This window comes from Astatotilapia calliptera, chromosome 23 (assembly GCF_964374335.1).
Source record: "Astatotilapia calliptera chromosome 23, fAstCal68.1, whole genome shotgun sequence".
Lineage (NCBI taxonomy): Eukaryota > Metazoa > Chordata > Actinopteri > Cichliformes > Cichlidae > Astatotilapia > Astatotilapia calliptera.
In genome coordinates, this window is record NC_137443.1 from 13,213,110 (window position 1) to 13,233,822 (window position 20,713).

The 20,713-nt window shown below is 40.0% G+C and overlaps 1 protein-coding gene across 4 annotated transcripts in view; it reads right to left on the bottom strand.

Annotated features, from left to right (window-relative positions):
* The window catches only part of gabrg3 (gamma-aminobutyric acid type A receptor subunit gamma3), a 78,076-nt gene that overhangs the window by 38,538 nt on the left and 18,825 nt on the right, over window positions 1-20,713 (bottom strand). For 2 of the 4 annotated variants that reach the window (XM_026160186.2, XM_080297996.1), the window contains exon 3: window positions 9,747-9,814. In XM_026160186.2, the coding sequence (XP_026015971.2) occupies window positions 9,747-9,814 (68 nt within the window). The other 2 variants (XM_026160189.2, XM_026160187.2) reach the window with 2 other exon arrangements.

Below are 20,713 nucleotides of genomic sequence, written 5' to 3' on the forward strand. Positions count from 1 at the left end.
TCTTAACATGAGTCTGAAAATACAATGTACTGAAGTTTATATAATAAACTATGAAATATTTATAGAGCACAAAATTGCAGCAGTTGCCTCAAGGCGCTTTATATTGTAATCTTGATTTATGCACTTCATAAAATGCTGATTTTATTGCATTAAATACCTTACACAAGAAGCACATTTCTTTGGGACTGACATGCAAATACACTAAATTATGACCATAAACCAGCACAAGAGGAACATTTGAGAGATCCAGGTGTATGACACATTGGTGTATGGTATTCTAATTCGGGAGCATCAAACACATGGCCCTGAAAAGTCCAGTCTGATCGACTCTTTCACTTAGGAACACATGGAAATTACCATGTCAGTTTACAGTTTACTTCCGACAAAGTTTTCACTAATGGAAAGACCATTACTTGGACAAAAAAAAAACTGGAGGAGCAAATCAACAGTTTAAAATAAACAACTTATGGAAAAGAAGTCTGCTTATAATTATAGGACAAAGTCCTGGTAACAAGCTGCCAGTGGTTTTTCCGTAATATTAAGTCTTCAATTCTTAAAGTTTAAGCCCCAAAAGCTTTTCTCCTCATGCTGTCTTTAATTCATTTCAGCAGCATTTAGATCATGTAGAAAACCACAGAGGTATTATTGAAATTGTACTTTTTAAATATAAAAGTTTGTTTCTGTTTGAGGTATGGCTGAGTCTTGCTGTAGTGGGCATCGGGGGGATAAAAGCAATTCTAACTGTACTTTTCATCAACTGATTAGCGCCGCTTGGTGATTTCCACCCACCAGGCTCAGGAGAGCAGTTAGGAGCTCATTATATCTTAATACAGCACAGTGAGGTAAAGAAGACACAACAGTCACTTGTTTTCTTTTCAGAAATAATATGATCACCTTTTAATAAAAAAAAACCCTTTCTTTAGTGTATATGCATATATAATATAATACAGTACTCTGAAAAGCATTAACCTTCCCTCTAATTTCTCATTAAACAGATTTTAATATTAGACAAAGATAACCCGAGTGAATACAAAATCTCTTTTTTAAAATCAGTTATTTTATTAAGGAAAAGTGGGTTATCCAAGCCTGCCTACTCGTCTGTGAAAAAAAGAAACATGCACGTGTTGTGCAACCCTTGGCAGCAAGAACTGCAATCAAGTATTTGTGATATCTAGCAACGAGTCTTTCACATGCAGGAATTTTGCCTTTGCAGAATTGTTTTAATTCGGCTACACTGGAGGTTTTTTTTAGCATGACCATGTCACGTCGGTGTGTGGAGAGAGAGAAGAGGGGACCCAAATGCAGGATTCGCAGGCTGATTGAGGATGTGGACGGTGTTTATTATGAAGACAGAATGAACAGAACATGACAGATTGCACTAAACTGAATGACTGGACTGGACTGGAAACACACGCGGAACCAACAATGATGAGACAAGGAACTAAGAGAAACCGAGGGCTTAAATACACTGGATGACGAGAATGATTAGAAACGGGTAAGAACACAGCTGAACTAAATCGAACTAATGAGACAATGGAAGTAGAACTTGGCGTAATGCACACAGACAAAAGGCTAACACAACAAAACAGGAAACATGCATGTAAACTAAATACTGACAAAAGTCCAAACAGAAAACACTGACAGAACAGCCTGTTTAAGGTCACGCCAAAGTATCTCAGTCTGATTTAAATCCAGGCTACTTCACAACCTTCATTCGTTTTTTGTTTTGCTTTTATTTTTAGGACCTTTTCCTTCACTATTTTCTGGTAGAGAGGGGAATTCTGATGTTCCTTTTCCTGCTGCCGTTACTTGTACGATATGACGGGACTCAAACCTTCCAGAAACTTCAGCTTTTTTCTCATCAGGTCACAGAAGATTTTCCAAAGATCTGTTATTCAGTTTCTTTAGATTGCGGGACGACATGTTGCTTTTTGAGATCTTTTAGCCTACTTCACTTTGTCAGGCAACCTCCGTTTAAGTGATTTTTTTTTTTATTCGACAGGTCAGGCAGTAATCAGGTCTGGGTTAATCACAGTTAATTCATGATTTAACAAGAGTGAGCAATTATTTTTCCACACAGTTTCCCCCCTAATTAAATGATTTAAAAACTACATTTTGTATTAATATTTGTTTTCTTTGTCTAATATCAAAATTTGTTTAATCTGAAACATTTAATTTGATAAATATGCAAAAAAACCCAAACAAAATTTAAAATTAGGAAGCAGGCAATAATTAACTTTTTCACAGGAGTGAATATATATAAACTCATTTCCAGCACCTTTGTTTAGCCATTACATTCAGCTTTTAATAATAGCCGGAATACATACAAAAAATGAATAATGATAATAAAAAATGTAATAACTTTTAATTTCTCTTCAGATTTTGGTCGAATCTGAATACTCTGTCTTTAAAGTGGACGTGGAATTTTTAGTCCTTATCTCCTGACACAGTCGTGCATGTTTGAAGAGTCTGTTCTTTAGTTATTACAAGTCACTTTTTAAATGAAGTTGTTCAAAGTGGAACTTCATTGTGTTTGCAAGACAGGGTGAACTTTTGGTACTGTAATTAAATCTTACATGTAGAAGTCCTTGTCCTGTCCTCACTTTTTCATAGCAGCTGGGACATGACATGTAATATATTGTCTTTTGTGGACTCGCTTCCTTCTGACAGGTTTAGAAGACAGGCAATTTATCAGGTATACTATTTCCTCAGGAGATTCAATAAACAGCCTACAAAAAGCTGTTTTTACCAGCAACATGAACAAGCTTTTAGTAAGCACACTATTAATCAATGTTAGACAAACATTTAAGTGTTTTCTGTAAAGATGAAAGTTTTTTATCTGTTCTCAGATAAAACTTTAGTGTGAAAATAATGCCACACATTTCACCTGTATTCAGTGTTAACTCATGATGTTCAAGATGATGACAATACCTGATATCTTAGCATTTATGCCAATTAGCATTAAGCATAAAGTCTTTCCAAAATAGAAATACATTGATCAAATTTAGGGATTGTTGTAAGATAAATAATCTTCAAAGACAGTTTTTCAAATTGACCAAATTGACCTCTTGTAAAATTCTGGTTGACTAATTTCTCATAGACTTCATTTTAAGAATAAAAATAAGCGTTAACTGGAAAAATAATAATAAAGTTCAAATCTATACAACTTGGACAATGTCTTTTAATCTGTGCTTGCTGGATTCATGCGTGAAGAAATAAAATTGTGCTGCTTGCTTTGACAGGAGTGACTTTGGTTGGCAAACCTCTGAACGCAGATACAGATACGCACAAACTATGCTTGAATGGAAGAACGTTAGCATCTCGGTATGAATGTTTGAGATTCAGAATGAAGGGTTTCATTTTGTCTCCGGCAGTACTTCGACTTCACGAGTTCTACGTAGGCGCTGCCAGCTTTTCGTCACAGGACTAGGCATAATGTATAAGGGAACAAATGAACACTAATCGGGCCATTGTTAAAAATGTCACCACAGGTGTGCAGAAAAGTCTTTGACATGTGAAAACGGTCTGCTGAGTTTCTTCAGAAAGGAATTAATCACCACCTGTCTCTTGGAAAAGTCATGGCACCCTGAAATAAACGTTGCATTGTAATTAGAACCAATACAAGTATGACAACTGATGTGACCACATGAACTGCTCTGTGACTATACGATTTACAATACTGTAAGCTGGTTGCACAGCAGAGACGGTGCTTTACAGCCTATAGAGCACTTTATAAGCAGTAAAGCTGATTCAAGGACAAATTACATATTTACAAATTAAATACTTATTTGATCCCTTGCTAAATTTGTGCATTTGCTCACTTACAAAGAATCCAAAGATCCAAAAATAAAACTTGAGAAATTTTATGCAACTTTTGCATGTCATTGAGTTGAGAGAAAGTATTTGATCTCCGACAGCCCAGTCAGAATTCTGGCTCTCAATCAGTCAATTAATTATAGATGCTCCTGATCATTTCATTATCTGCATGTACGACACCTGTCCATAGAATCAATTTCTTCCATTCAAACTTCTCCACCACCTGGAAAAAGCCCAAAGACTGCCTCACATCAGGAACAAGATTGCAGACCTGCACATGGGCTACAAGACCATCTGCAAGAAGACTGACAAGAAGGTGATAACTGTTGGTCATTTTATATTTCTCCTATTTCCAAATAATGTAACCATCAGTTACCTTCGGTCTGCAACTCCGTCAAAGATCTTGCCTCTTTGGGTGAAGATAAAAGGCAGTTGATCAGCCCAACACTACACAGCAGTTGAGACTGCAGTCACCAAAAACATCGCTGGTAACAAAGTATGCTGTAATTGAGTGAAATGCTGCAGTGCAAAAGAAGGCGCAAAAGAAAATGAGCGCACCGCACAGCTTTGTATTCAAGCTGTTTGGCGTCAACTTGACCCACTGTGTTGGGAGGAAATGGAAACATTAGGTTTGGGGCTGTTGTGTTTGATAAGGAAACAGGGCGTCTTCACTGCATTGGGGAGACCAATGGACAGGGCCATGTACTGGAAAATCTTGGACGAGAACCTCCTTCACTCAGCCAGAAGACTGAAAATTGGTTGTGGATAGATTTGCCATCATCACAATCACACAAAACATACCACCAAATTTATAAAGGAGTGGCTAAAGAAGAAGTAAATTAAGGTCATGGAGTTGCCTAGCAAGTCTCCAGACCTCAGTTGCCAAGCGGAAGCCAAGAAACTTGAATGATTTAGAGAGTTTCTGTAAAGGGGAGTGAGCCAAATTCTCTCCCAAGATGTATGCAACCCTGGTGACCAACTACAAGAAAAGGCTTACCAACAGGAGTTTCTCCACTAGGTAATAAATCATATTTTGTTTCAGAATCAAATATTTATTTGTAAATGAATTTTTAAGTTTTATGAAATACATTTTTCTGGATTTGTGGTTGACATTCTTTCTCTCGCCAATAAAATGAAAAAACCATAAACTTTAGAAACTGTTCATTTCTTTGTTAGTTAAGCATACTCACAAATTAAGCACAGGGTCAAAAGATATTTCTCCCACTGTCTCAAATATCCCAAATATAAACTTCAAGGCTTGCTTTTCATTTACTGAAGTCAGAACATCAAAGCAACAGTGAAACATTCAGCATGACAAAATGGATCAATACAGGAACAAGTAAGCATGTCACAATGATTCTCCTCTGACAGGAGGATTTGGTTTGTATCTGAACACAAGCAGATCTAATTTATTTCCTGCTTTTCTTCTGGGTCACACAGGTCTGTGCAAGCACTGCACTTTCCTCTTCCAGACACTGTGACAAAAAGTAGCTTTCAGTTTGCACCAACAGCAAAGCTCGAGAGCTGTATCAGGTTTGAGGAAAACGCTGATGTCTGCAGCTACAACGAAATCTTTTTTTCTTTCCTCTTTTTTTTTTGTGAAATAAAGTGACTAAAAGCGTCTGTACATTCATCATCTGTGACAAAGTCACTCAAGTGGCAACAGTGATGACAAGGTTAAAGCCCGCGGCTAACCCATGGTGCAACCACAGAGGTGTTTTTGCCTAATTTTGCTGATTAGACTTTGGAAAAACTGTGTGTGGGTGTGTGAAGACTGTTGAACTGACAGCCAGCAGAAAAGTTGATAATGGATGGGTGGAACAGCTTACACATGTATGTTACACATGAGATGGTTTAACCACCCAGAATAACTAAAGACACGTGCTTGTTTTAGAAAACTGAAGCGAGCTAACACTAGCATTTAGCTTTGAGTACATCTGGGCCTGGTTTAGGCTATAGCCGAGACAATACTGGATATGGTTCTATCACAGTAGTTTCATAAACATAGTATTTAGTCTTTCCCAAGCAGGTTTGTCATGGCCACAATTTGCTGCAGGATTTCATCCATCAGCAGCAGTGCATAGCTGGTGGCATGGTGTGTTGGTCCCGGGTTTAACCTCTTCCTGCTGGCATGTAGCAGAGTGTTGTAGTTTTTGTAGAGGACCAAAATATGGAGATGGAGAAGTCCATCCTGTCACTGCTTCAACTCCTCTCCACTTTCACCTTCAGATGAGTCAGAGTTGGATTCTAGATGGTCTGTTTCTACCACTGAGGCCTCCTCCATGTCAGCTTCAGTCCTCAGAGGAGGATGAGGCATCACCTTCACAAATATTTTGCACAAGCATTTCCAGAGCCTCCTGTGTGCTGCAAAGTCTTGCAATCTCCAAACTGACAGCTCTTGCACTACTGACCATACTTTAAGCATGGGTGCAGTGCAAAACACTGTCAAATTTTGTTTTGGTTCTTGCTGCTAAGAGATCTTTAAAGCTCTGACAGGTTACTGATCATTTACTGTTATTGAATTATTTTATAAACCCGAGCGTCACCTTCTAAGAGAAAAAACTTGAAGGTGAACATCTCTCTCTCTCTCTCTCTCTCACACTCACACACACACACACACACACACACACACACACACACACACACACACACACACACACACACACTTTAGTAGCAAGGCACTCTTGCAGAAAATAGAAAAATTGTGAAATGTGCATGCTTTGAACGGTAAAAGGTGGAAAAAATTAAAATTAAAAATTGAAGGCAAGTAGTCCAAAATAAAATCTGAACATAAAGGAACGCATTAGTTAATGTCAAAATAAATGTGAGATCATGATTGATAATTTTCAATGGGGCATTTTTGGGCTTTAGGATAAAATTTGGCCGTTTTTGCATAGCTTAGCTATTTTAAGCTAATTTAAGGAACTGAGGCAACAATTCTAAAATGAAAAACAAAAAACAAAAAAAACAAATCACCTGGAAAAAATTATCTATATTTATTCAGCACAACCAAAACAGCATGAAAACAAAAAAAGAAAATGGAGTGGCACAAAATGTCCCCAGGCTCATCTGAGGTGTAACGGAACTAACCGTGCTCGTAAAGAAGACCATATTTATCTCCATCCATCCATCCATTCACTTCCGCTTATCCTTTTCAGGGTCGCGGGGGGCGCTGGAGCCTATCCCAGCTGTCATAGGGCGAGAGGCGGGGTACACCCTGGACAGGTCGCCAGTCTGTCGCAAGGCTAACACACAGGGACAAACAACCATTCGCACTCACATTCACACCTAGTGACAATTTGGGTTATCCAATTAACCTATCCCCACAAACTGCATGTCTTTGGACGGTGGGAGGAAGCCGGAGTACCCGGAGGGAACCCACGCAGACACGGGGAGAACATGCAAACTCCACACAGAAAGACCCCGGCCTGATGTTAGAATTGAACTCAGGACCTTCTTGCTGTGCGGCAACAGTGCTAACCACCGTGCCACCGTGCTGCCCTACCCTATTTATCTACTGGGTTATATTCCTTGTCCCTTCTTTATTAATGAAATAAATCAATATTTATTTACATTTAACAAGAGAGCAAAGAGTAGTTTGTGTGAAATAAGTCAGAGATAGACAAAGCTCATGAAAATACATAAAAAGGAGACTGATTGTTAAAGCACTTAATACAACATTAAAAGGGGGAAAGTTAATAAAAAAGGAAGTGATGTGGTTGTGAAGCAGTAAATAAAATGCTGATTGATTGACATATTTTGCTGTATTAAATATTAGCCTATAGCTGGCAACCCGTAGTGTTGGCATCAAATAGCAAACTTTGATGACTGTTTAGGCAGCAAAAGATCGATAATTTGCTTTTCTGCAATCTCATATATGCCAATGCGTTCAAGCAATTGGCTGAATCAGTGTATAAAGAAATTGATAGATTATGTGTTAATCATATCATGTTATCAAAAATGAGAGATTTGGATGGATTTATTGATTGGCACGTGCTGACTGCATTCCTTTTACAATCAGGACTGGAGAGCAGCAGACTGCTGAAACACCAAAGGAGGAGGAAATATGGCGAAGAGGTGAGCCTCCAAAAGACTAAATAGAGGTAACACATTTTTTAAAGGGGCCATTATGGCACAATGGAAGCAGAAGCTCTGAGACCAGGGCTGTGAAAGTTTACAAACCACATAAAATCTCTTGCATGAATGCTTTGTGAGCATCACAATTTAAATAATTTTTTCCTCAAGGTTTTGCTAATGCTGCTTAAAGAACAGTAACAAAGATGAAGAACTTAAATTCCTTATTTCAGTGTCAATCTGTGAACAGACAGCCTAACACACCTGACTAAACCAGTAACAGCAGTAATAGTATGTCATACTGGCATTAGAAAAAAACTACAGTAATTAACCAAACGATGGATTTTATGATGAAGCATTGCAGGCCTTACCTTTGTCCTCACTTACTTCTCTTATTTTACAGACTTAATGCCACACAAACAGAAATGATCCTGTTTTTTGTTTGGCTCAGCAGTTCTTCCTTTTTGGACTAAGCAACTCACATCCCTCAGCTTATCAGACCATCAGTCCTCTCTCTATCTTCTTCAGAAGCCCCTCCCTCATTCTTCACATACACTCTAAGTGTGTTAAAAGTGCCCATCTCTCACCTCTCTTAACAATTTGTATGCTTTCCTCCTCTTCCTACATCCAAACTGATCTCATCCCTCTGATTTGACAGCATTTAAGCCTCTCATGCTGCAGGCTCCTCAGCCTTTGGGAGATGAGGTTTTATTTATTTATTTCATTTTCATTTTTCTGTGCTGATTTCTTGTGATATTTGTATGTTGTCCTTGTACTTTTTCTTTCTTTTCTTCTTTTATATTGAGGATTGGAGGAAACATAAAAGATAACGAGCAAGGCTATGCTTTAAGCAGAATTATGCTGCGCATAATACATGCAGAAATGTAAGGAGAGAATTTAAACTATAAGAAGTGTTACATTTATTTATGCAAGTTTTGGAATAAATGTCAGATTAAATTTTAAAGCCAACATGTTAAAATAAAATATAACCCTTATACTGCACAACAGAGGGGGGGAAAGTGCTAAATACTGCACTAAATGCTAAAATACTATTATATACTGATTAGATATGTTTGTACATTAAAATCATCAAAGTGGAAAGTTACATATATTCATATGTCGCTGCTTGAAAAGATAACAGTTAGTAAATAACTGTTAAGTAAGTAACTGCTAAATAATAAGTTATGGAAACAGATTTGACAGATAAATGAAGTGGTGATGCTTTAAGATGAAAGATAAAGATGTTGTTCTGCATTTGTTTTGGTACCAGCAGGAGAATTAGACCTATTACGCTCATTTCCCGAGCGCACCGCACAGCTTTGTATGAGCACAGCTCAAAACCAGACTCGGTGTCTGAAACAAGCTGTCTCCCTTTAAGGTAGCTTTTATCTGATTGGCTGTCTCCTGCAAACCAGCAGGTGACTGGAACTTATGTACTCGCAGCACTGCCATGCCCCGAGATGACCATATTAGGAATATCCACTCTCTATTATGCCCGACAGATCCATTAGGAGAAAAAAAACAAACTCTCAGAGATAAATATTAATATCATTCAAAATTCATAATGAATTTTGGCCATGTTGTATAAGCTGTTCCAGTGAAATTATCTTATAAATGGTGAGTACCAAAAACAGGTAAACATATTTGTGTTAGGATGGACCTAAAATATCTTTATCTGCACACAGACAGGTAAACTGTTCTGAATTAGTTCAAGTGTCAGTCGCTGACATCCAAAAGTTTGAATCAGCTGCTGCTGCTGAGACACTCTCACCTTTCAACCTGTGTTGTATTCCTCATAAACCTGTAAACATGTACATATAATTTCATGTAGATTAATGGAGAAAGGTCTGACTTACCATATTTATTGAAGAAACTGGCCCGATACTGTTCACGTATATATCAACGTCAATGACAGTTGGTTTAACTGCAGGGGAAACAGAAGAAAAAGGGTAAAGAAAATCAGTGCTGATTGAGACATTTAAAAACCATACCTGCCTCTTTGTAAATCAAAGAGAAGCAGAGCGAAGATGCATTAATGAAAATTTACTGTTCAGAATTATTTAAAGAATGAGCAGCTGCTGAGAGAAGCAACCCTCTGGAAGTTCTGGTTGTTAAAAATCTTTAATGCAGCAATTATGCTGCGTTTTCACCAACGGGCCACAGACTGCACCACAGTGCAGCGCAGAATTACACTTTAATTTCAGACAAAGACAACTCCATGTAGAATATCAGAGGAAAATCAGAAGTAGTCCACTGGGTCTTGGTCCCACTTTTCCCTGCAGGTTTTCACCCTCGCCAGCTAATCGTGAGCTGAATTACACCCGAGACACCAGCTAAATGCAATTAAGTGATAAACCATTGGAGCCTCCATCTCTGACTGGACCAGTGGATGTGGACTGATGTTTCTATATCATATGAAGGTAGTAAATGACAAAACAAATTAAAAATGCCAAAATCTGACATGAGGTCATCAGCACAGGTAGCAAGAAGCTAACAGAGCAAAACGGTTAGTTTGTAAGCTACTAATCTAATCACAGCATAATATAATTATTTAACCACAGACTTGAGGAGACACGTCACACAGTTTTACCTTCACAATATTCCTGAACACAGTTTGTTGCTATTTATATACCAGTGACCTACTTAGATTGACTCGACACGGTTCACCACAGTTTTCAGGTTTTTCCATTAGGTACCTGGTGCCAGGTACTTTTTTAGTTCCAAGCGATCCGAACAGGTACTAAAATGTGGCGTTGTCAGACTGCATGCCACCGATTGGCTGGTCAGTAGCATCTCTTAATGAGTCATGGGAGTGTCTCCTTCATGAAAATCAAAACCGCCATTTTTGAAACCCGGCAATGGGAAAAATGGCTTCAAAAAATAGTAGGTACTAATGGAAAATAGGCTTAAAAGACTTGTGTTTGTGTGACTGTGGTGACCTTAATTCACAGGTAACATAAAATGTTTCTCAACTTAAGGAAATCATTAATATAATATTATATAATATGATTAATATTACACATGATGAGGGTTATCTATGTAACCACAGCATGTCAGTGACTGTGGCCTGCAAAGAGTATACACTATATGTAAACAAAGCTTAAAACATCCGCCCACTGTGCAAAGAGATGTTGGATTAATGACAGAAATTATTTCAATGTCAAACTTAGGCTCATTTTAGATGGCACTTTTATACTGCTTCTAGGGGCTCTGTAGTCCCATGTTTCCAGAGGGTGGAGGACCTGTTCCCCACCCCCTGGAAACATGGGAAACAGTTATGTGTAAAGGAATGCAGAGTGATGGTCCATAATCAGTGGATGGTTGGTGCGGGCTCTTGATGCTAAAACAAAAGTGAGCAGCTGCACGGTGAATTTGGAGCAGAAATGTCCCCAGCTTCTCACAGGAAGTTTGCACAATGGCTATATCGACAAAGACTATCTAGCAGATTGTGCAAGTGTTTGTGTATGAACTGGACTAACTCTCATACTTTTTGTCGCAACTTCTCTCAGTCTAGCTACTGATCACAACCACAATCTTCATTCATTCTTCACAATAAAACAGGATAACTGTAAAAAATGAACCATATATAATGCAAATGTTCTTTTAAACTTATTTCAACACATTTTAATAAATTACAGTTTGACCTGGTTAAAAACAAATAAGTTGATTAATTTAAATGAATAAACCACAAAAAACTACCCAGTCCAAAGTTCAAATGTTGAACATCATATTGACCTCCAAGTTGGGTCATGCTTGGACGTCCAATTTGTGGACCTAGTTTGGACATTGTATAGATGTCCAGAATTGGTCATGGACTGATGAACCCAATGCACGTCTATCCCACGTCCAGTGTTCAGTGGGTGGTGTTTGTATTTGCTTGTTGTTTTCCAAAATTTACATCCAGTCTAATATTTGATTGATCTATGGATCCACCAAGCCACCTAGAAGGGCTCGTATTAGGTGATATGTATACAGCAACTGATAACTTACTAAATACATGCTAGGCTTTCAAATAAGATGAGATTGGCTGCATCTGTACAATCTGGTAATTATGGCTGTAACACACTGAGCCAACAATTTTCACACCAGGAAGTTGCCTCAGTCTTCATTTTTTTGCAACCACCATCAATATACATCGATACACACATTCCAAACACAACAACTTAAAGGACTTCCTTTCTTCTTTTCTTTAATTAATTTACACCAGCCTGCCTTATTCATGGAGGGACACCCCTGGCTTTCCCCGCCTCTGCTGCTCTCGGTCATTTCATGGACAGGTGTAAAAGTGTCATTTAAACCTCAAGCTTTAACAGCTAAGTGACAGCTGTGACACACTGCTGCCACGAGTGTTCACATTTGCATAGCAAAGAGCTCTTCCATCATTTTACATTACCTGTCTTTAGAGTCTTCATGTCTCAGCCAATTAAATGCACAGCGAGAATTTTTTACACCTGCCAGTCTCCCTTCCAGCATTCGCTTCACATGCTAACAGATGGCACATGAGAGAACATTTCTGGAGAGCTCCCGCTGAGGCAGCTTTTCAAGGCCACTATATTCATAATGGCACAACACCTGGTGAGCAAACTAAATTGATCTGAGGTAAAATGTAAAAATATCTGGAATATTTGTCCAAAACCTCTCATCATAACTTTTTTTAACACCACCACCACCACATAGGCCAGGCTGCAAGTACTTACACTCCTACAGGTGAAGTGTGTGGAAGCTGTCAGATGATTATGTCAGTGACTGCAACAGGATACGTGCTGGCAGCAGAGCGACCGCCCAGGCAACAAAGTAATTGGACACAATTAACCCTGATAGTTGGGCAGCAACACACTCGTGCTGCTCGTTTCCTCACCTGTGCTAATTGCTCCTGAACAGCACGCATACATGAGAAACACCGGTCAATTTTCTTTTTCAAAACAAAAAACTCATGAGGTCAGTCTTCAAATAAGGAAGAGTCACACTCTCAGTATTTTATAACAGTCAACAGAGATGGAGACAAGGGTCAAACAAGCAGAAAAACAATGACTTAAAGTGACCCCAAAATTTCCCCTTCTTTTGATTGCACACGTGAGTCATAGTACATCTATCATTATATAAAGGTATACTGCTGTGTAACTGTGCTTTTCTTATGCTTAAATGGATCAGCATGAATCACTGACCTAAAAAGTTCAACAGGAAGTACTGTGATGTCATACTGTGCAATGAAAAGTATGTGGAGGTCGAGGTTTTCAAAGGGCAAGTGAGCATTTTGATTACAAATTAAACCCTCAAATGTCTCGAGCCATTTAGCAACTAAAATGATTGTTATATTTTATAAAAGAATATTGGTTCTCTGTTTGTGCTTCTAATATTTGTAATGTATGAAAGATTCAATACTGTGCTTACTGTCTGACCACTTTTACTCTTCACACAGCCTGAGCTGTCTGAACCATAAATTCCACATTTGGATTCTTCACTTCATCAAACCTGTTGTCACTGATTTCAGTCCAGTTCTTGTGTAACTTGGCATACCACAGCCTTTTTTCGCTGTTTCCCTAAGAATGACTCGTTGACAGCCGATATGTCTTCAGATCAACTGAAGGTCCAAATGCTTCTCTCAGCTCCTGTGTCAGGTCTCTGCTGTTATCTTTCCTATTTCTTAAGGACATGACTTTCAGATACTGTTCATCTGCTTTAGATAATTTTTTAGGCCTGCTACTTCTGCTTTTGTCCTCTACTTGTCCAGTTCCTTTATTTATTTTTAAAGGACACGCTGCACACCATGCTGAGACAGGCCAAGTTTTGAGCTAATAGCTCTTTGAGAATCACCTTGTTAGTCCAAAAAAATCTGTTTTATGCCTGTCGAGCTGCATTATCTTTGGCATTTTTCAATGATTCAGCTAAAGAAATTAGAAAACTATTTTTTGTGACATACTGCTTGTAACAAAGTCCCTAAAGGTACATTTTTAGAATTGGTTCATACTTGTTTGTTATGTTATGTGGGATTAACAGTGTTTCATTCCTTTTAGGCGCCTTTTTTATGCTTGAATGATTCATAGATCAGTGTAAAATGGGTTAACAAAAATAAAAAAAATAAAAGAAGAAAACATAAAAATCAAGACAATCAGATACATAATAAAAAGGACACATTATACACAAAAATGAAAAAGAACATGTACCAGAGTTTTTGCAGAATTACAAATACAACCCTCTGAAATGTTTCAGTGAAGGAGATGCAGCTTCATAGTTTTTGTAGCTCAATGCAAGTTCGTTTTAAAAAAGAATCACAGCTGACCTTAAAAATTTCGATCTGTAAGTTCTTTGTTTAAATTCAATCAAGGAGCGGCGGTAAGGAGGCAGTCATTGCAGCAGAGCTTTGTCACTGACAGACATGCAATACATACTCTCTTCGATTTGCTGGGGTTCACCATCCTAGCGAATTGAGATCTGTTTCTATAAAAATATCCTATTTTCAGCTTTAATTGTCTTTTAATATGTTTTTAAAAGTGTATCATCCAGAAAAATCTGAACATGGACTACAGGCTGGATAATTGTAGGTGACCTTGTAAATGTCATACTTAGACTTATTTTAAAACTTTGATAAAACTATGTGTGATCAGAGAAAAGCATAAGTCTGTGTGGTTGCAGACCAGGTGCATGTCTTTGGAATAACCATTTCAAAGGCAATGCACACCATCACAATTTTGGTTGTGCCACTATTTTCCCTTGTGTGACTACAAAAACGAGCCAAAACGAGATGCCTAATTATGGAATAATTACCACCAAATTACAACCAAATCAATGATTCTAATGTTTTTAAAAAAAAAACACATATTTTCAGGCAATTTTCCATAATCCTGGAAACCATTAGCCAGACTAACAGGCCAATTCCTGCATGAAAAGAAATATATTCACAAATTCATGGCAGGAAATAGTTATGAAATTTAAAATATTCTAATGGCAAATAAAATGACAGGTCATAAATGGGCCTCCCATGTTTAGTGGGTCATGTCTCCAGTGTAGGTTTGGTTCTGTCTTTATGTTTATTCATCTGTTTCCCAGTTGTGTCTCTTCCATATGTCACAATGTCAAGTCTGCATTTTTGTGCACATCTCTTGGTTCCTGTTTTACTTTAACAGTCTCGCGTCCCGTGTCCCGTGTTTTGAGTTTCCCCTTTGTCTCGTCATATCAGCTGTCTTGTCTTGTCTTGTCAAGTCAAAGGTTCCATCCAGGTCTCAGGTTATCAAGTATTGGTTTTCTGTGTTTAGCTTTCTGCAGTTTATGTTTTTATTAGTCATCCCAGTCTCCTCTTGCCTTTTGCTTTGTAGTATTTTGTGCAGCCAACAATAAAGGCTTCCACCTCTCCGTTGTCTGCATTTGGTTCCACCTCTTTCTCTTCACACAATCTACCCTTGCATATCATGACACAAACAGGTGAATCAGCATTTGTACAACTTAAAAATTTTCCAATTCTAAAACCTTGCTTCACGACTCATCGGCGGAGATTCTTCTGGCAATTTTTCTGATTTTGCATAACCAGTAGGCGCAAGCGACAAGTCTATCAGTCTTGCCTTATCAAGAAACGGCTAGTTCTCCCAGAAATGAAGAAACCACAGTTTTGAAATAAGAGACATTCACAAAGTCTGCCACTCATATCATTATACACACAGAATTGAGCATAAATGGAAAGTTTTTCTTGTCTTCCACTCCAGCAAGAATAGATCGAACTGAGTGGGCTGTAAGAGACTACAAACAAAATCTAGTTCAGTATTTAATTATGTCTCATTGAAGATGTGTATCTTTGGCAGTGAAGCTGCATTACATTACTTTCTTCATTATGTACAGTATAATTGGGTGGCAGGCTGTAATTCAGCACCTGCATACAGTACCACTTAGCAACAGTTAGGCTGTGACTAGTCAATCAGTAGATGGAGACAGCTCATTAACTTTAGGGAAAGAGATGGCATGAACTAGAAATTAATTAGCATTAGTGTGTAGGTTATTTATCCATGCAGCCATCAGAGAATACTATCTGTGGTTCCATGTTGTACTGTTCAGATCAAATACCAACACATTAAAAAGTGTGCGATCAGCTGTGCACTGGTGAACGGGCACTTGGAGACATTTATACGCTCCTCCAATGAAGGGAAGCCTGTTGTGAGATTTATTTGCCATTAGAGTGGGCAGAGCATGATGAACAGGTCTATAGAGACATTAGCTAATCTTGCTTCAGGTTTGCACTGGAGCCTGGCCCTGTCTGTACATGAGCCGGCGGCGACGAGCGGAGACAAACTGCAACCTCGTCTCTGTGTTTGACACACTGACAGTGATATTTACGGCAAACAAAAACGTGTCACCGTAGCTGCATATTTGCCTTTCTGTGGTAAAACAAAATTAGAAATGTCCTTGTCAGGCCGCGCTCGGCTGTCAGCTCTATTCAAAGAGAACGGATTTGAATAAAATAAAAGACAAAGGAATGCCAGGACGGTACTCATCTATAAGTCCATGTTACTTCTCACCTCTCTTTATCTTTTGCTGCTTTAGTCTCCATGAACTGTCAAACGATGACAAACAGCACTGAAAATGCATTTTCATTATCTTTGCTTTCACTGGATGTAACATTCGTAACCATCCGAGTTTATTTAAATAGTCAAACTGATCAGTTCTTCTGACCTCCTGTGTTATTCTGAGGGAATTTGGCTCTACCCACCAAATCCTCTATTGAGTGGCTACCTTCTGTTTTTCAGTAATTTCTCAGGACTTATCACAAAAAGGTATAGAGCAAGAAGTAAGTGCCATGGTTCCCAGGTCTTTGAGAAATGGTTTTTAGTTTTCTGAGTTTTAGTTTCCTTTTGAGATTAAGTATATTTAATGTTTGAGTTGTTTCTTGACTCTTGTTATCTGGTGGTTCCAGTTTGCTGTTGTGCTCGCTTTGTTTAGAGCTGTTTTAATACAGTTCTTCATATTATGAGATTTTCAAGTCTAATTAGTTTATGTGTTGTCACATTAATATCATTACAAAGTATTTGTTAAACTTTTTAAATACATATATTGCAAAATTCACATCAGTTTTTTCTAATCTTGGTAATTATTGTGTTTCTTTATTTCTAATTCAGTTGGATTCTGATCTACACAGTGATGGCAAAGTGTTATCATAATTATACTATACTTATAAAGACTCATAATGTATAAACCTACCATAAAGTATATAAAACTGAAAAAGTTTGACTATATAAAAATGAACCGTATTTAACTACAGACTTGGTGAATATAAGAACACTGGATATTATGATTTTGATCTAGTTATTAACATTTTATCTTGCAATTAAAATTGTAATTCTGTAGTTAAACAAAATGTTATATCATATAATCTCAAGTGGAAAATGTCTGTCTTAATTTTCTGTCATTTTAAAACTGTGAAATAACTCAAATGTTTAATTTTAAAATTAATCATAGTTTTGAGTATCTCTTTTCAATCTAAGTCACAATGTAACATGAAATATAGTTTTTCTACTAGTCCTCGTACCACAACATTATTACTTATGTTTATAATCCTTTCATTTATCAGACAAAGAAACTTTGATTGAAATATTAAATTTAAAAAAAAGATCTTTTAACTTAACGTAAACCGGCTTTAACAACTCATTTACCTTGATGACATAAGTTCACTTAAAAAAACTTCTCTTACAATCTGATTATTTTGTCAAATCAAATGTTTGAATAACTGTTCTATAATCCTGCTTCAGTAAGTCATAATTTTGACTTATGATTATAATAACTGACCAAAAAACTTGTTCAAATTCTGACTATTACCAAGAAACATTTTTACCAACCAATCTTTTTGACTAGATACCTCACACACGTGACTACATAATTTATTAAGTATCTCAAGCTTTAGAAAAATCATTTAAAAATTATTATTATCATTTTTTTCTTGTCCTTTCCCATAGTTGGAGTAGCTACTACCCACTGCTGCATATTTTAGTCTGGTTGTTAATCACATGAGCTAGCAGGAACTCTTGATGACTCCTGGGGGCTCAACCCGGGGTAGCGGTCATGTCCGGTTAGGGCCTCTGTTGGCTCTCAGGTGACTGTTTCCTCATGGCTGCGTGCAGCGGGACTAGGGGAGGGTCTGTGCTGACGGACATGGGTTACTGACCTGGTAGCCTGGCTGCCCCTGGGTGGGTCCGGGATGGGCGTGAGGTTCTGGGGGCGCTCCGTCTCTGGGCTGGGGCCCGGGCCGGGCCTCGGGGGCTTGGGTCCTGGTTGGTGTGTTGCCGGGGTTGTGGGCGGGTGGGTGCATGGGGGCCCAGCCCTGGAGCAGGGTGCCGCCGGTGCATCGAGCCACCTGGGGGGCTCTTCAACTGGTGGGGAAGATTGTCACATCTTGCAGGAGCTTTCCTCTCCTCAGGGGCTCTCTCTACAGGAGGGGGAGATACAGGAGAGGTGGAGGAAGATCTCAGCCTGGGTGTTTATTGTCTTATGTAGTCTGGAAGAAGAGTGGATGGTGGGGTGGGTGCAGTTTTCTCTGTGGTGGGGTTGGGTGGACTGTCCTGGGCTCTGTGGGGCCGGGAGGCGCTGCTGCGCTGGGCCCCGGTCTGGATGGGCCTGGGCCCCTTTTCCCTGGCGGGTCGCGGAGTGTGGGAGTGCCTACTGGGGTCAGCGGGGGAGCTGGCCCCAGGGAGGGGTCACTTGCCCCTCCCTTCCTTCCCTCCCCATCTCCAGCTGCCTCCCTCTTCCCGCTCCACCACAACCACCCACACATGCAGGACCTTGGAGTAGGGGTATGTCACCAGGGTGCAGAGGAGGCCACACCCCCCCCCCCCCCCCCCCCCCCCGTCCCCTTCTGGCTGCCTCTGCCTCAATTTTATCCCACAACTTAGACATTTACATTACTCACACTCTCATTACACATACATATAGGATCTTGGGGGTGGGCACGATACACGGAATCCAAAGTACCATCAGGGTGTACACCCCACCCCTGGCGTCGTTGCCCACCTCTCAATGTTAAATACACGTAGACATTGAGGGCTAGCAGGAGGGACTATGCGCTTACCTGCTGCTCTCTGGCAGGTAGCTCCATGCCCTCCTGGGTTTTAAATGCACCTTAGAACACACATGCATCAACACTACAATGAGCGGGTGGAGGGAGGTTTGGAGTCTTCTCTCACCCCCATTCTCTGCGACCTGCTGGAGCGGGGGGGCTAGGAGGAGGAGTTGGCTGTCCGACTGCGGTCTGGAGTGTGGGGCCTCCCTGCTGCTGCGGAGTCGGGGCGGTCTGCCTCCCCCCACCGCAGGGAAAAGGGTAACACCACCTGGGTCTGGGTGCAGTTCCCCCCCTCCAGGGGCAAGGGTACCTAGACCCGGGGCTTAGAGTACGCTTGGGGAGTGTGATCGTGTGTACAACGTCTCTTTATGTCTGTCTCCACGTTGGTTGAGTGTGGAGTAAGTGTATATGAGAGCATGAGGGTGGGAATGGATGTTTGTATATGTGTGTGCCTGTATTTCTGTGTCTATATGTCAGGTTGGGTGTCAGGCGCCACCTCTCTGGGGACATCTCAGGCCCTCCAAGGTATGGAGGCCTATCTCCCCCTACCACCACTTCCCCTGCCAGTGGCGGACTCCCTCAGACATCGGTGCGTTGGTGGTTCTTTGTGTCCGGGGATGGGCGTCCAGGTACACACCGGCTCACTCCTTGGCGGCCGCTTATCGGGGCCTGGAGCCTGGGGCTTGCTCGGGCCACTTCTCGGCCTGGGGCTCGGTCACTCAGGCACGGCTGGCTGCCGGCGGAGCTCACGGGCGCGTCACTGCAACTCCCCCTGGCTTCTGCTCCGCGGCTGCTGAGTGAGCCCTCATCTGGGACTCTCCTCAGCTCTTTCTGGGACAGTGGCGCGGCTGCCCCTCTGTTGGTCTTCCTTGGTCTCTTGTGTTCTGGGGGCCTCTGGATGTCTGGAGTTTTGATCTCCTCCATACCTGCTTCATGCCCTGGAGGACGGGGCTGTGGCCCCCCCACACCCTCTAGCAGATCATTACATGAAGGAACCTTTTAAAAAACAAAAAAACAAACGCGTCCATGCTCACAGGTGTACACACGGGTGATCACACCCACAAACTACACCCTTTTTGGCTCCTACCTCAAAGCACACTGTGTTCTGTTGATCTTATGTGCTGCACAATAATGTTTAATATTTAGTATTTACTGTCATATTCCCATATATCATTGTGATGTTGTTTATTCTATTACTCTTGTTCTCTTCTGCTTGTTTTCTTTTTTCTTTCTCAGCAGGTGACCCAGGTGATTGATATATGCATTTTTTTCTTTTTTTCTTCTTTTTTTTCTTTTTCTGCTCATTCTGTTGGTTTTTGGTTTTTGCCCTTCTCCCCCGTCCCTCTTCTCAGCTGTTTCTCTTTCCCTCTTTCTTTCTCCCCTTCTTTCCCCCAGTCAAGTCTGTCCCATATTCAGTAAGTGAAAATAAAATAAACAATAAAAGGTGAATCAAATGGACCATTGTGGCAAGGCTGGGATGGTCAATTTGGTAAAGTAAATCCGTTGGGCATCTTTCTTTGCCTTTAGACAACAATTCTGATGGCAAAAGAGCCAAACGGGACAGGCAAAAAAAAAAAAAAAAAAAAAAAAGGAACTCCTGATGACATAACCACACATGGGATAGTCCCAGCCTCTCGGTTGGCATCTGCATACTCTAAGCCACAGCATAAGGACTGATGGCATAAAGACTTCTACTCTCACTGTCTGAGCTCATTGCAAGAAGAAATGCCAAGGGCTCTGAAATATTCAAAAAGCAGAACAGATCACCCCCTTCGGGCTAGCTGTACC